The following is a 17174-nucleotide window of genomic DNA, read 5'->3' as shown; positions in this document are numbered from 1 at the left end:
TCGAGTGATAATAATGACAATATTTTACACGTAGAATGACGCGTTGGCTCGCTCACGGCGCAATAAATATTATTTGAACAAAGAAAATTTACAATGATCTACACGTACGCATTTACGTCGAGAAAATATGCGTTCTTCGACAAACATTCTTTCTCTCACGCATTTTTTCTTTCTCTCTTTCTCTCTCTTATTCGCTCACTCTTTCTCTCTCACACTCGCTCGTTCTCTCTCTCGCTCTCCACTGTTTCATGCATACACATTCGACTCGCGTGTACTTATTCAATTAATCGCGAGCCTCGCTATTGCACCGCGTCTCCGCACCTCTCGGCTCTTGTCACTTCTACACTCGCTCGTGTGTCTCCACACCTTCGATTCGTAGCAGTCGTAACGCTCTCCGAGGCGGCTCTCGTCCGTCCCCGCGAGCAAACTCACCGGTTTTTTTTCGTAGTAATAAGTATCAACAAAGAGATTCCTATACAGGGTCGAACCCTAGCCTATCCTATGCGCTAATAAACTACGGCCTTACGATCTAGAGGTATACATGCTGACGATCTTACGACAGATGATAGGTAAGCTTTCTCTTTTTCTCGTTCTCTTTTTTTCTTTCTCTTTCTCTATCTCTTTCTCTAGCCATTTCTCTTTTGCTCTAATCAATTTTTGCCGTTTCCTTTGTCTCGTCGCGATCTTGCTCATCTCACGTCGTAAACGTCCTTAAGTATTTATAAAATCACAAACTTGGCCGCGTGCCGAGCCCCGTGACTCAGCAGTGCCGCGAGATATGGTGGCATCACAATTTAATTAACGCTCGTTCAACACCCACATCTTCGTTACACCCTCTCACGTTCCTTGGGCACGAAAGAAACTAAGAGTAGCTGGTATACAATTCCTTAATTCTCATACCGATGGAAGGAAAGTGATACGAAAAAACGGAAGGCGAAACGTGCTGCGAGAAAGTCTTAAACAACACGGAAATGTCGATTGTACAAAGTTATGCGCGTCCTACTTTGGACTCATATTTCTATAGCGATTGCGATCGAGGAAAAATTCTGTAGAAAGCAAAAAAAAAACGAATTCTCTCGCGACGTTTCCCATGTTGCACGTGATTCCATAGCGAGAAGGAAACATTCCGAACGATTACGCGCGCAGGTCTACTCTAGAGCATAATCTTCTCGTAACGACTAAAAATACAGTAAATGGGAAAAGAAGAGAGGGATCAGTATAAAAGAAATAATGAGAGAGGTGTATATAAAGACGGAATTTGAGGCCCCTCTTCAATGTAGAATTTTTGAAGGGTCTGATGCACGCTAATCGTGCCACCAACCCAGGAATGATAAGATGCATCCTCGATGATAGACTAAAACAATCGCCAAAAAAAAAAACGGAAAAGAAGTCGTGTTGCGTCTGCATTTATTCTGCGCGAGTGAACGAAATCTTTTACTATAATAATATCATCGCAACGGCGAAGTCTTTTCGACGGAGATATCCACATTTAGGCTGAAAGAGTGCAGTGGCGAGGCTTTAAAATTAAAACAAAAATAAAATTATATATATGTTTAATGTTAAGAAATAAAGTTTATTAAATTGATTTTTTGCAAAATGACAAGCAACCTTAAGTTTGACAATTTAACCTCGGCTATAGATTCCTCCGTGTTTTTCTATGAAGAGATTACGGTACGTATCAAATCACTGATATTTTCAAGAAAATGCAGTACAAAGAAGTTCTCGAAAATTATACCATTCATTCAGCAGGAATTAATTAGTAAGGAATTCATAATACAGATGGATAATAATCTAAAACTTCCAAGCTTTGCAAGATGTACTTGAAATAAAAAGAATGCGAAGGAATTTTGCAAAATATTAATAGGTCATCTCAGTTGTCATATTTAAATCTAATCGAGCTCTTATGCATAGAGCTATACGTAAGAAATATTTGATTTTTAAAGATCTTTGGAAAATTGTACAAGAGGCCTGAGAGAGGAGGGGGGATATAACACTGGAAAAGAATATATATAAAAATTAATTAAAAGAATGCCAAGATTGTGTCAAAAAGTCAAATTGAAGAAAGGATTCTGTTGCAAAAAGAAAATTTAATCAACTTTATTTACTAACATTGTAAATGTAAGAAATTTTGTGTTTTAATTATAAATTTTATTCAAATAGTGTGTACGTTCGCATAAATAAAAATTTATATTTTTAATAAAATAATTACATCTATAATGAATCATATCATATTTTATATAATATATAATTTTATACAAAATAAAAGATAATTCTTTGCCAACGGTAATATATGACATGACTCTAATCACCAATTGATTTTTTTTATATCACTAGTTAATTCTTGTAGCCCTCTCTAGCAATAAATTATAATTGTCAACGTATAATATTATCTATATTTTGTATTTTTTATTGAGCAAATAGAAAATACAAAAGGGGTTCATACAGAAATCTGTAATGATTAAAAGGTAAAATTGATAAGTTCAATTTTCAGTGCTATAAACGTGCGAAAAAAGATTTTTTCTCTATTCTTTTAAACATAAAAATCATCTTTCGTTCTTATGGCACCGAAATTTAAACTCAAATTTACATTCATTTCATACGGATCTTTGATCCGTAAAAATATATCGTATGTGATCAGAAGAAAATTAATGATAAAAAACTACGAATATTACAATTTGATTAATCTCATCTTACACGCAACGGGATTTGTCCCAAATGCATAGATGATAATGTGAAATAATTTTGCAATTATAAAAGCTCCTATTATCGATATAGCCACGACACAGCCTCTTTAAGCATAAACCCGAAGACGTCGGATGCGCGACGACGTCGTTCGGCGCGGCGGTGTTCGCGGGGTAGGGGATGAAAATTTTCACATCGCTAGTTTTACAGTCGTTACAGTATAGATACACTTATGTACAAATGGCACCGCTACTTACGGGGCTCGGACTATACGTATTTGCTGGACAATTGCTTTGCCAGCTCCGTATACTTGAGAAATTTGGAGTGCGGGCTCTCCTCGAGGGGTGAGGCCGCTGACTGCGACGGGCTGCCGTTCGCCTGCGGAAGCGGCGGCGACTTGTTGCGCTGCGACGTCGGCGGCGACGAGGAGTTGCGACTCGGCCCGCCGGAAGTGCCCTGGGAAACCGCCGCGGCGGCTGCGGCCGCGGCTGCTGCCGCCGACCTACCGATGGTCAATGGATCGGGGATGACGCCGTCCTTGACAAAGTGCATCTTGGACAGGTGGTGCCTGTATGCACCTTTCGAAATGAAGGGTGTATCGCAGAATGCACACTTCATTATTGAATCCGCGGTGACCACGGCATCATTACAGGCCCAGCTGAAAGCCAAGATAGCACCTGGCGTCGGCCCGGGACCCGGACCGGTCACCCCTACTGTGCTACCGCTGCCCGAACCGATGGTGCTGGCTCCGGAACCACCCCCGGATCTCGAAGCTCCGCTAGCACCGGGACCTCGCGTTTCCGTTTTATCGCATAATTTCTGCAAGGCCGCGAGAGGATGGCTACTTGTTTTACGTCCTTGCGAGTCGATGTTGTTACCGCCGCCACCACCGCCACCGCCGGACAAGCTGTCGAACATGGAAGAGAGCGCTCCGAGACTGCTAGATGCCTTAGTGTCAGGCGTACCCCGCGGTGTGACCGATCGGTCGCTGCTGGTAGGACTGCTCGTGCTGTTCCTACAAGGGCTACGCGCGACCTGTTCCACCTGGCTGGTCGGCCGGGGCGTAGGTGGATTCATGCGAGGCGACAGAACTTCTCGACCGTCCTCCGGCGTCTCATGGATGCTGCTTCGTCGGTGATTGTAGGAACTCTGATCCTCCTCGTCTCTGCAGTCGTCTACTATTTCCTTCTTCACGAACACCTCCCTCGTCGACTGCGACTGCTGTTGCTCTTCCTCGGTCGCGCCTCGCTCCTCTGTCTCCTCGTCCCTCGGTTCTTTCTTCACCACCACGGTAGACGACTCCTCGTCCCCGGACTCCTCCGTGGTTTGATGACGGCGACTAGGTAACGGGGTGGCCTGCTTCTCGGGAGTGACGCGATGATGATGAGACAGGGAACTCGAGTGTCTTTCGTGACTCGCATTAGACAGGTCCATGCGTCTCTCCGGTGTCATGGTATCCGTCCTGCCGCTTCCTCGCTCTGATATCGAACTGGACTCGCTGCCGCTTCGTTCCCTTCTCGCCGCGGCGTTGGCGTTATAATGTTGCTGCTGATGCTGCTGTTGATAAGATCGAAGTAGATTCATCGTTTGCGGATCCACCAGAGGTTTCGTGTAATCCACGCTCTCGTCGATGCCCAAACGCTTGAGTATGCTCGTACCTATCGGCGCGCCGGGCTGAGTGTGATGCAAGCCGGGCGTGCCGTGCCTCACGCGAGAATCGAAACTCTTCTCGATGAGCTTCTCTATTGCGTTCAAAACTGACGGCGAGGTACCTAGCGGAGCGGTAGTCTCGTTAGCGGTCGGTGTAGGAGTATCTTTTCCCGGTGTCGTCGCGTCGCTGGCCGAAGATGGAGATCGGTGGTGTCTCGACGATATCGAAGACGTTTCCTCGTTGACGCTCTTACGTCCGCTTTCGGCCGGCGGTAACGTCGCGGGCAAATGATTGGACATGAGCGCGTTCTTCAGGAAGTTTCGCTGATTGGCGCCGACCGTGCCCGCCCCGATACATTGACGTATGTGCTCCACAAAAAGCGGAGTCTCGATCTTGTCGCCGCACTTCTCGCACGTGATTCTACCGGCGTGTTTGCCGAGGCTGTGTGTTAGACCGACGGCAGCGTCACCGTTCTTGAATTCGTTCTGCGCACGTTCCAGCTCCAGCAATTTTCTCACGGGCAGTGACTTTTTCCGCTTCTCGCGCGTCTGCCGTCGACGTCCGCCGCTTTCAGTGATCGAGCGCATTATATGTTCCTTGTAATGCGAATTTTTTACCATATGATTGCTCAACTCCTTCAGGGAGCTAAACGCTTGATCGCAAACCTTGCAGGTCAGCACGGCGCTAACGTGACTGCTCGTGGCGCCGGGACCGGGACCACCGTTGTTTCCGCTGTGAGGTCCGGACCCTCCTCCTGGCGGTCCTCCTGCGCCGCCTCCTCCCCCGGCGACACTTCCGCCACCTCCGGCAGCACCGGTAGCACTACCGCCCTTGCTTTCGTCCGATGATTTCCAGGATATTATCTGTTCTTGAGAGATGATGTTTGTGTAATGTTGCGTTTGTTGCATATGCGAAGTCATCTCGGCTAGCGAGCGGAAGCTCTGTCCGCACCACATGCACTTCAGAATCTGCCGCGTTTGTTCGGCACCCTTGCCCAACCAGACATCCTGACCTCGCACGAGCTTTCGCGGCAGCGGCATCGTTTCCTTGATCAGTAAATTCAAATCGGATGGACTTTGTTTGTTGCTAGGTGTGGCCGAATTGTTACTGCCGGTATTGCCGGTGGATGTCTGTGGTTGATGCGGCTGTTGAGGCGGTGGTATGGTCGGCATCGTCGTCTGTTGTGAGTGCATTCCTGGCGCTGGTGGTGGGACCGGCATGTTCACGCCGCAATGCTTCGCCTCCTTCATGTGCGTCGTCATTGCAGCCAAAGTCGGGAAGCTCTGTTTGCACCACACGCATTTCAGAACATCCTTCGCTTGATCGGCACCTTTATTCAACCAGTGGGACTGCCAAGCGCTATGACGACTGCTGGACGTCGTCGCCGGCGCGTTGGTACCCGTCGCGGCACCGCTTCCGGAAGACGACCTGAAAAGATCCTCGCCGCCCAGCTTACTCAGCTCGCTCATTTTCTCGAGTGCCTTTGTAGCTTCGCTGGGTTGATAGGGCTTTTCTAACGCGGCTGGCGGCTTCATCTTCCCGTTCCAGAGCTGATGATGATCCACCACCCCGCTGGTACTCTTCGGCGAAAGCTGCTGCTGACTAGTAGCTGCTGCCGCTACCGCTGCGGCGAAGTACGGAAAGTGCGAGGCCACCACCGGAGACGTCCAGGGAGACACGACGGGCGGTCTACCGAAACCGGATGACGTGACTCCCGGTGCTGTTTCCTGATGGCTCGAGGAACTTGTCGTGGAGGCCAGTCTCGATGACTTGCGCGGTGGCGGTGGCGGCGAGTCTTCCGGGCCGGGTCGTTTCCTGCTGGGTACCGAAAGATCCAACGGACCATTGTTCGTCTCCGTCGAGGAAGACGGCGTAGGTGGTTTGCTGAGATTTAATATTTGCTCTTCCTCGTCCTCCTCGGTCGAGGACGTTTTCCTCGTGCTAAAGTCCAGCACAGCCGGCAGGGGTGTCGCCGACGGTGAGATCTCCCCGACGCTGGTAGGCGACACCAGGAGGCCGGGGGTGGCGGCTGGTGGTGAACACGAGGAGGAGACCAACGGCGATACCGAGCCACGCGATAAGGGCGAGTGGCCGAGGAGGAGGCGCTGATGGGTTTGTTGCAGATACGCCGCCATGACCGCTGCAGAGTGGGGTGGTAGCAGGGAGTGAGTTCCAAGGGGTAGAGGCACGATACTACTTGGACTGACCGGGCTCGCGCTGCTCCTGGTAGCAGGTGGCGGGGGACTTCCGGTCGCCGGACCGGATGATTCCCGAGAATCTCTCGAGGGACAGCGCGGACTCATTGGCTCCCTGAAATTGCAAACGATACCGAGCGCTATAATTTTCGAGTATACGGGAGCGCGTATCCCTCCTTCGAGATCTCTTTAGGATTCGAAGTGGCTATGATGGATGGAAACGAATCTTATCGGAGCTTGGTGTAAAAATACGAAACGTTCACAGTCGAGCGGCGGTCATTAATCATGATAATCGCGCGATAATTTTCTTGTAACCGATCCGCGAGCGCCGCTGCATAACGCAGGTGACGCCGTGACGTTAATATTTCATAAGCGTCCGCTGTAGGAATTACTACGCAAACAGCTTTCGCCGTACTGTGTGATGGGGACGACGGATACCCGGAATCATCGGTGGAGGTAAACGGAAAAAAGGCTCGCGTGATAAATAGAGCCTAGAGACGTTAGCGTGTTGCAACGATGGTAACAGCGATGGATAATTCACGCATGAAAACGTCTGTCGTTGCTGGCGCGTACACGCGAAATGCGCATAACACATAAACGTACCTTGTAAGTATTACCGCGACGGACATTACAACAGGATATGACAGATTATTATCGACATCAAAAACGAAACCACACTACGTTACGCGATGAATTATTCGTCGATTTTAGAATATGTGTGCTCACCGCGGCCGCGAGTACGTTACGCTCGCGAGGTAACGGAGCCTCGATCGTCCGTGGACAAATTACGATTAATTGCGCGTTCTCTGACGATGAACGTTAGTCATCCAGCTCGCGACAAAAACCGTGCGGATTGGTCGGAGTCGCCGAGTGTGCGAAAGCGATCGATACCTGTCGCAACGTCATCAACGCACGCGAGGATCGACTGTCGGAAGGGAGCACGTGGCCGGAACGATTAGAGCTCAGCGCGGTTGTCGTAATGGATTGTGCGAGGCCTCGGGACGCGATGCGGCGCGGTGTTCCAGGCCTGTCGACGGCTCGCTCGTAACTGACTGTCCCTGACTGAATGCCGAATGCGTGCCGCGAGATGAAAGGGGACCGCTGCCACGCATGCAGGGGAAGTTTTTGGGGGCTGGCGGGACGGCGCGGGTGTACGCGGGGGGGCGGGGGCGCCACCGCCACCGCCGCCCCCGGTTAGGAGGCAGCGCGCCTGCTAGTGGGGCATCGTTGGTGTGGGACGATGTGTAACACGTGCCTATCTCTATTAGCCGTGTGACGTCGCGCGCGGCAGACACCGATATCAACTCCAACACCGGCTTATTTATCCCTATCCCGGAGCCTCGCCCGTCCGTCCGCCCGGCCGCTCGTTCCGTTACCACTTAACCCTCGCCGCCCGACGCTTACCTCGCGCATACACATATTTACGAGTGAGGCCTCGTGACGATTTGTTGCTCTTAAACAAAGACGCCGCGTGTACATACGCGAGGGGCGCCCGACGACGGCGAACATCAAAAAGCTCGCGGTGTCGCGTCGGCGCGGCTCGCGATGATTTAGATGCTTTATTAGAAGGAGTCTCCGCGTCCGGATAAAGCACCGACTAATGAGTCGCCGGGAGACAACGTCGAGCGAAATTTAGGTACGAGCCTCCGACTTTATGCCCGACATTACGCGTCGCTTCTACGACCGCCGTAAGTGATTTGCGCGGAGGCATCGCTCGCACGTGGTTATCCGCGGCTGGCTTGCACGGACCGCTACCTCGCACGGTTAACGTCGAGTGTCCCTATCTTCGCGGACGTAACACCCACGTGTCGGGCACGCGGACAGAAACATGTATATATAGGCATCGAGTATAGCACGCATATATAGGCAGAGACACATTCGACTGACAAATGTAATAAGGAAAACCAAAGAAAATTGATACGAGTATAAATGCTACTGAGACAGTGCGAATAACAGTTGTCACTACTCGTTTGACAACACGTTTGAGATTGCACGAGTGATGTTTCTGGTCATTACTGTATATCGATAGAATATCTTTTAGCTTCTTGGCATAATCAAGTCTTTCAAGTTTCAATAATTTTTTTTTACCGAATACTTGGTCTAAAAATAAATGAGCACCTATTTCTTTTCTGATACGCCCTTTTTTGTGATCGTGTTTCTCAGCAATCATCAAGATAGAGCAGTTATATGCACAGAACATCAATTGTACACGGATAGAAAATTATACAAATGCAAGATTTACCTATCCGGAGGTCCCGTGTCTCGCAGGATAGTCGGGTTTAACCTCGAGGTGGCGGAAGGCGGGGGCGTAGGTGGCGATGCCTCCTCATCGTCCTCTTCGTCCGTTCCCTCGGCATCCTCGTCCTCCTTCGCAGCGGGCGCGCAGCCCCTTTCGCTGGGGCTAATGGGACCATCCTCGTCGACGCAATCGCCCTCCTCGCCTTGGAGGTCCGTACCGGGCGCAGAGCCTTCGACGCCGTCCTCCCCTGAAACAAATCAACGAAGCAGCGAATTAGATTATTAGATCAATCGTAATTGAAAAAAAAAAGAACTACTCCATTAACATGCCACATTTCATGAAATAACAGCGTGTTGCTACATTTCTATTAAATGCTTGTACAACGAATAGTTTATCGGTGCCACTTCTATAACGGAACGCAGAAGTAGTTAAGTCGCATTGCCAATCTAGATATCTCATTGACCCATCGGCGAATTTTCTATTACACTTGCAGATAAGACGTTGGACGTGAAAAATACGATATATGAGTGTATCGTTACGGAGAGGAAAATGTTTCCTGTCAGTATAATCTTGCGTGACAAGCGAGCAAACTTGTATTGCAGGATATACTTATGTACTACCAAGTAATTTAGAAATAAAAAAAATCGAGCGCGAATACGTATCGGTTGACGACATCGTGTATCGTCTTTTCTGCGCGGAGATCGTTGATGTAGGACGCGAATCAAATCCTCCTGTCACCCGCCGTATCTTGATAGAAGAGCGGAGAAGAACGTACGACCTAGGAGTGGAGATACTGAGAAATGACGAAGCTAAGTACCTAGGAGTGATATAAAGGTTTAGATGGCGAGTAACACAATGGCACTATCGGTTCATTTATCAGCCTTTCGCGACGACAGCGACGACGACGACGACGACGACGACGACGACGACGACGACGACGATGGCGACGACGGCGAATACGACGCCCAAGAGGGAGAGGAAGAAAGAGAAAATGCGAGCTATGTCGGATACGTCGACGTCGACGACGACGAGGTATTGTGTGGCGGGACAAGGAGTTCCATCATCTGCATTATGAGTTTTAATCAAATCGTTTCCATTTGAACCCTTGGTAATGAACGGCAGAACTGTCGCTTTGCGACTGTGCGGAGAGAACATGACCTAATCTAAGATCAACAAATATTTGCGGGGGAAATACATTGCGTAAATTTTGCTCGGAAATTCTACATCATATCGTATCTAATAAACGGCGTGTTACACCACGATTTAAATATTGACTACGCATTCACTAGAACGTTTCATTAAATTATTATCGTACAGTCATCTGATAACCAACGAAAGTAAGCTATACTTGACAGACCCGGACGTGAATACTCGGGTCCAACGTGGGGTCCAACTTCTAGTCGCCATCTTGCTCCCGGCACATCCTTTCTGAAGAAGGGAGTGCCTCGTGTCCTCGGTCGCGAGCAATCGCCAAGCCAAGCCGCGAGAGCAGGGCGAGAGCGGAAGGTGGTCAGCACACCTCCCCTCGTAGAGGGTGGGGACAACCAGGAGCACCGTCCTACTTTGCCGAGTGACCAACCAAACGATCGTTTGTCCGCGGACAGGCCACGGAAGAGGGAGAGAAAGGAGATCGCACATTGATCCGCGGGTGCATCAGCAACTAATTACGCAGATTTATGTCCCCATTGTCCATTGTCTCTCTACCGGGAGCGATTCTCCCGGTGCCCCGGCGCGGACCATTCGATGGAAGCGACTGGCCGCGCCGATCCGGTTGGAACCCAGTCATAGGACGGCGAGAAGGTGCACGACCACGGAGAGAACGACGGGGCGACGACGAGAGGAGATAAAAGGAGGACCTCTCGGAGGATCGCTTGGATCCGGACGCGTATCGAAGAGGGGAATGCAAGAAGTCGAGGAACCGAGCGGGCGGACCACCGGCGGGCAGCCCCGCCCGCTACGAGAGCGCGGTCCGTCTTCTACCCTTTCGGAGTCCCCTACGGGCGCTTGATCGCGAATCCGTGGAATCTAGTATTTGCCTGCCGCTCATTTTCTATCCCTCCCTAACCACCCGCTTGTCTCTTGCCCGTGATAGCTGAATTCGAAGTGATACTGTTTTGAAATTTCAATAACGTAACCGTTAGCACTGCGCCACCTTCGTCTCCAGCCAGAGATTTCAACGAGCGTTACTCCGTTACTCCATTTCTGGAAGCAGCAACTAACATCTTGATACGGTTTTTATACGTACACGTGTGCGAATATTACATGAAAAAAATAATTGTTCACAAGCGTTCATCAGAAAGGCAAGATTCTCTACTTATTGTACAATCGATCCATAGTGACGAGCCATATTTAATTTTTTTTGAAAGAAATAAAGTATATATTCCGATGACTTTTTTATTGTATTATATTCTGAAGCCACGGAGACTTTAGTTTATTAGAGCACCGACCCAATCGTAATGACAAGGGTCACCGAGAGTTCCGCGACTCGAAAGTATTTCACCGGCGATCAGGATCGATCGGATGTCGACGTCGGGCTCAGTAGGATGCAAATGCTCGCACGAGCGGAGTTCGTGCGGGGCTATTGGCAGACCACTAACAAGGACCGCACCGGGTTGCACATCCCGGACGTAGCCCGCCGGTAAGATACGCCTCGGGAACGAGGAGCGTGGCGTACCGAGCTTAAAAGCGGCCGAGTCTTGACACTCGGCGAGATGCTACTGGCCGATATCCGGCTCCTCCTGTCCTTGGCTCACCCGAACCCGCTGCACGTTAGAAAAGAAGCGCAGCGTATTAGCGGGCCTGTGCTATGCGGAGAGCGGGTCGCGCTATCTACGATGGCGATGGTTCTGCGCCAATAGCCCGCCTACGACTCTTGGTCCAGAACAATAATTAGTCTTATCGGCGAAGCATCCGCTTTCAAGCCCGTTACGATCTCTACTTGATTTTTCTGTGCATTCCCTCTCTCTTTCTTCTTTTCTTTCTTTATAAATGTGTGTCTCTGCGCATTCCCTGTTTCCCCCTTTCGCCCTTTTGTCGTGCCTCTCCTCGCCTGCCTTCCACGACGAACTTGCGCACGAGTTACGGATATAGATAGCAGACACCTGCATATATTGGCGTACACATGTAGGTGATGTACCAAGGGCTAACTGGTATTGGTACCACGACGGTATTAGCTATCCTGTAAGCTAGTCGTAAGTCGAACAACTGAGCTAGTCACGCTCGCTATTCGCGAGGACGATCGGCAGTTGCTAATTGCTGATAAATTCCGAACTTCTGTATGCGAAGCTGTGAGAGCGTATATATTGTGAAAAAAACTACGTAGTATAAAACTTGGCCTTAGATAATTGCGTTAACGTCGCGGGTTAATAGGAATATTAGTCACTTTTGATTGAATGCATACAAATAAATTCCATTATCGCAAATTATAAAAAGAATTACAATATATAAAGAATTTCAAGGCCGGCGAGATTTAAAATAATGCTTGCAATTATTCATATTTCCTTAATTTTATTTAAAAAAACCTTAATTTAATTTATTTAGCAATCAGTATCAAATATACAGAAAGTTTAGCAAATAGAGAATTTCCTTAACTTATCACAGATTAAATTAAATCTGTGATATTTATTTCTTACATAATCTTTCGTAACGTGATGTAATATAATAATACATCTTTAAAAATTCAGAATAGAACTGATTATTTTCCGTCAATTTTTGAATGTATTCTTTTGAGGCCATTCTTCCGGAAAACGATTTGTCACTCTTAGACGTACGAAGGCGGAACGAGTCGTCGAGATGAAACGCGGTAAGCCTTACAAATGGCAGAACGAAAAATAAGATGTTAAGACAAGGATCCTTTAGAGTGCATGTTCATAAATTGCGGCCGTAAGTAAAGCGTAAATTTTAGCGTTCATAGGCATCCACACTAGTGTCAGCTTGTGTACTCTAGTGATTTACGCGCAATCAACGCGCTAAATCAGTTAGGTTTGCTTGTAATTAGCATCTACGCCGAACGTTCATCCGGTAAGAAAATTTATAACGCGAGGTGTCTGTTTAATTGTTTGTAGGAAATCTGATATGCAGAGCGGCAGCTTTTAAGCATAAGATACCGAATTCTTTCTGTAAATATGATGTAACGACACAACTCGGCACGATTAAAGTCACAATTAGAAAAGAAGCAATATTAAAAACTATAAATAGCAGTTGTACAATATATCATATTTTAAAAAGCCATTAAAAGCTCAAGTTTTGAGGATAATCTAAACACATTATTTCAGTAGAACATCAAACTATATCAATCCCTCTGGAATCTGGACAAAGTGTGATGTATCACGCATAAAAAAAATTCTCCCTTCAGAAATTACTTTATATCTATCGATTCAATGTATGTACTAGACATTCACAATCAACTGTGTGGGAGCTACTACGTGCACGAACATCCGCCGGCCTTTACTCTGTTTCTCATTGTCAGACAGGCCGTCGGTGGATACCGGTAATTACATAACCACCGTGTTAGAATGTAGAGCTGCGTACATCAGAAAAGATCTTCGCGAGAGCTGCATCGGCTTCACGGTGCACGAAGTTAATTTCTCGTCTCTTCCACGTCGGGACGGCCGAGCAAAGTTGCCGGGACGCCTTCCGAGACGGATCTTTGATAAGTAGTACTACTCGCGCACGGTTATCTCGGCGAATATCCCGGGGAGGCGCGGATCTTTTCTGCCTCTCTCTTTCTCTCTTTCTCTCGGCAGCAATGACGCCACGCCGGGGCAAGTAACCGGGTCGAACTTTAGCAACGTCCTGGCAATAAAACAGTACATAATAACAAGCCGGCGGCTGCGGCGGCAGGGAAGGAACAAAAGGAGAACCCGGAGGAGGACAGGAGAGGAGATGAATTTCTGATGCGAGAACCGTCGGAAGGCTGGCGGGGAGAGTGACAGGAGGCAGACGAAGAGACGAACGGATGGACAGGCAGACAGACGGACGAACGGACGGGCGGACAGAAGGACGAAGAGGGACGGCGAGAAGAGGGAGGCCTCGCATTGTGATTCTCTCGCGGTCTGCCAGAGAGTGACTGACGGGTGAATCCGTTTTCTCCTTCCTCCGCGCCTCTTCCTCTCTCCCTCGCGCGTGCCTTCTGTCCTTCTTTCCGTGTCTCTTTCGCTTCCCTCTTCCCCCCTCTCTTCCCCCTCACCCCCTCGCGCGCACCCCGCGCGATTCCTCCTTCTCTCGGAGCAACCGGCTTTGAAAGCCTCATACTCAATCCGTATTCGAGAGATACAAGACGTTGATTTACGACTTCCTCAAGTGATGATCCAGATTTTTCAGATCGATCGGGAGGGTCGCGTTTCAAGCTCAGAAGAATATCACTCTTGTTTCGAGAGTTTGGACGGAGAAGACGATTATAAGATATTCTTAGAATAACATGTATTTAAAATGCCGTTGTAAATAAATTGAATAACAATTATTGTGATAGAAATAGAGCAATATAGCCGATTAGTACAATTTTACCTAGTCTAATACCTATATGCATTAAATAAGAAAAAACTGTTGCTATTTGAGTTGTAATTTTTTAAACCAACATCTCATATCTAAATACATCGCAAAAAAATAAGATAAAATTAAAAATCATTGTTCGATGTAAATTGAGTTGAATGACAAAGGTTAAGATTTTAATTTGAAAGAAAAAAATTTACATTCTTAATAAAAATTAAACTACCAACTGTTTACTCGTTCTCAATATCGCTTCAAGAAAATGCATCGAGAAACATCCGAGGAATTAGATCAATGCACTTGGTATCGGGGACCACAAACAGACTTCTTTAGCATTCGATCCCTTCAGACTTGTCCTACTATCTTTCTTTTTTTTTTCTTCATTTTGGTCCTCGATCTTAAGTCCCTTGAATGTCAGGTGGTCAGATTCGTGACTCACTTAGGTGTTCTTTAGGACGACGTGAACAGAACAAGACGACAGGCTCCAACCGAAGACGGAGTACCTTCCTACCGTTGTCTACCTGACTGATTGACTGATGAGGCGACTGTTATCCTAAGTCAACACTCACTCCATCAGTCTGTCGAATTTCCCCTTCCCCTACGAGCCCATTGCTGCGTTCCTCCGCTGCTACTCGCGTCATCGTAAATGATGTTCCCTGATCAGATCCTATATCTATATGTATAATTCCTGAGGTGGCCCATCGAAAAAAATTGCTGTCGACATTGATGGCCCGCGTCCATTAGAAATGCAAGTAGAAAAGCACGATTAAGATTAGGATAAATGTATGGGATACTGGTACTCTTGAAATTGCAAAAGTTATTTTGAAAAGCAGTTTGTAGCGCGATCATCCGTTTTGGAATGAGTATAATTTTGAAAGACGTTAATTTTCCTGACTGTGAAATTTATTTTATGCAGATACATACAAATTTTTCAGTTAAGGCTACTCATCCGAAAATGTGTGAACATTTCTTAATCAAATGAAACTTCAACTCAATCCGTCTCATATGCATTAAACATGTATAGGAATGCCTGCGTAGGGGCCATCGGTTAACCGTTTAAAAAGCGATCGACGGAAGCATGCCATGCTGCGGGGTCCGTTGGAAGCGGAATCCACATAGAGCGTGCTCTCCTTCAATTTTCCACGGATATTCCGAAGTCGCGGCACTTGGACACGCCTCGTTCAATCTCGCGCGATCGACAAGGGCTGTGAAAACCCCGAATCCGCGTCGCCCGATTGCTTTTCCCTGCTGCCGTCGCCTTCTCTACGTGTACTCGAAATCTTTCTCCGTTCTTCTCTCTCTCTCTCTCTCTCTCTCTCTCTTTCGCGCGTCCGCCTTCCAGCTACCCTTTCAAGTTGCCCTCGCCTTGAAATACCGAGCTCGGAGATCTTGGATTTCCGGGGCCGGTGTTTCTGCTGCGAAATTGTCGTGCCGCCTCGTAACAAAATCGCGCGAACTGCCGCGAATATTACGCGCCGCAATCCACGGAGCTTCGTTCGCGCTTTTCATTTCGTTCGACCGAGCGCTACGAAATGTGACGTCTATAGGACGCCTGCCTATGCGCGACTTCGACTTGGTATCCGTTGATTCGACTGGTGCTCGTCATGAAGCCAAAGCTAGTCTCAGACAATAGTCTCTAGACGAAAATCTCGGTAGCTTCCATTGTCGTTTTCCGATGGTTAGTAATCATTCAGCGGACGTATACTGTAATTTATTAAGATACACGTTGGTATCCCCACGGCTTGCCTCGCCTTATGCGACACGATATTTTTCGGTACTTTGACAAGAAAGATCCAGCTAACGTATAGAGCCGTATTATTGTTTGACACACCTGATCCCGAGGAACGTACTTATCAATCTCACGTAATAATATTATCCATACGGTGAATAAGGAACAGTGCTGAAAAAGTATCTGCCGCGGCGATACAGCCTGGCTAACTAAGCGTACGCGCGTGCCGATAAATTACCGCGGCGGGGGTGAAAACATCGCGCAATCGAGTGATTATTTATCGTAGAGACCGATCGTGAGGACTTTATCACCCTGTTGGCGATCATTCCCATCGCGGGCGCTTTCATCGGATGATAGCAGGTTACGCCGCCGCATGTGTATCGCGCACATAAACTGTTAAATTAAAGTCGATCCTTTCGTTGATCCACATCGTCGATAGGCGCCCCATTAATAGCTCGTAATTTACTATTGACGATCATGGCGTAATGGCTAATTAACATTTGCGAGATTAACACTTTGACATATAATTTTATCAGTGACATCTCGCTTTGATGATAAACATTTGCGCGTAAACTATATATATGTACAAAAAAATTTCACAGTATTTCCAAGAAAAAATAAAATTATCATTATCTAAAGTTTCATTAAGATAACTAACGGCTGTAATTCTTCTACTATCATGATGCTCTATAATTCTTAACGATGAAGATAGTGAATATAATCTAATTAGTTTACTTTAATAGACAAGTAAACGCAAATTTGATGTTAGGAATTGTATCGACAAGATATTGCATACATAAATAGATCTGTTTTGCATAAATAGTTTTAATTCTGCTCAGAGTTAATTTTGCCTCCTGACGTCACAGAAAAATTAATACAAATGAAGATGTTTCATCGTTTCGCGCAATTCAGCAAAATTCCACGGAATAAAGCCCATTTTCTCAACACATTTGTTCTCTCGGCATGCTAATCCAATTTGCGCGTGCATACGACAAGGGTGTGCGACTCGATTCGTGTATTAATTCGTTCTGGCGTGGACGCGGATTGTCCGCGCGCGATTAGACGTCGCGCCAACGTCGCAGTAACGCGTTAGAAACGTACGTCCGTAGAGATCCGGGATGATGAGTGACCCGGCGAAGGGTAGGGACACCAACCGGCGCGGCGGCGGGGTATAACCGAGCAAAGACATTT

The 17174-nt window shown here is 47.5% G+C and overlaps 1 protein-coding gene across 6 annotated transcripts in view; it reads right to left on the bottom strand.

The window, feature by feature from the left end:
- Window positions 1-2217: 2217 nt before the first annotated feature.
- LOC112453572 (protein tiptop) overlaps window positions 2218-17174 on the bottom strand; it is a 149042-nt gene continuing 134085 nt past the window's right edge. For 5 of the 6 annotated variants that reach the window (XM_025014384.1, XM_025014383.1, XM_025014387.1 and 2 more), the window contains 2 exons: window positions 8771-9014; window positions 2218-6643 (listed from right to left, as the gene is read on the bottom strand). In XM_025014384.1, coding sequence (XP_024870152.1) covers window positions 2950-6643; window positions 8771-9014 — 3938 coding nt within the window. In that variant the 3' untranslated portion in view covers window positions 2218-2949. Of the gene's footprint in view, window positions 6644-7419; window positions 7552-8770; window positions 9015-17174 lie in introns of those variants that run through there. The other variant, XM_025014388.1, reaches the window with a different exon arrangement.

Source organism: Temnothorax curvispinosus, unplaced genomic scaffold (assembly GCF_003070985.1).
Source record: "Temnothorax curvispinosus isolate PA1 unplaced genomic scaffold, ASM307098v1 QBEX01004528.1, whole genome shotgun sequence".
Lineage (NCBI taxonomy): Eukaryota > Metazoa > Arthropoda > Insecta > Hymenoptera > Formicidae > Temnothorax > Temnothorax curvispinosus.
The sequence above is the reverse complement of the archived record's forward strand: the minus strand, read 5'-3'. Positions and strand labels throughout refer to the sequence as shown.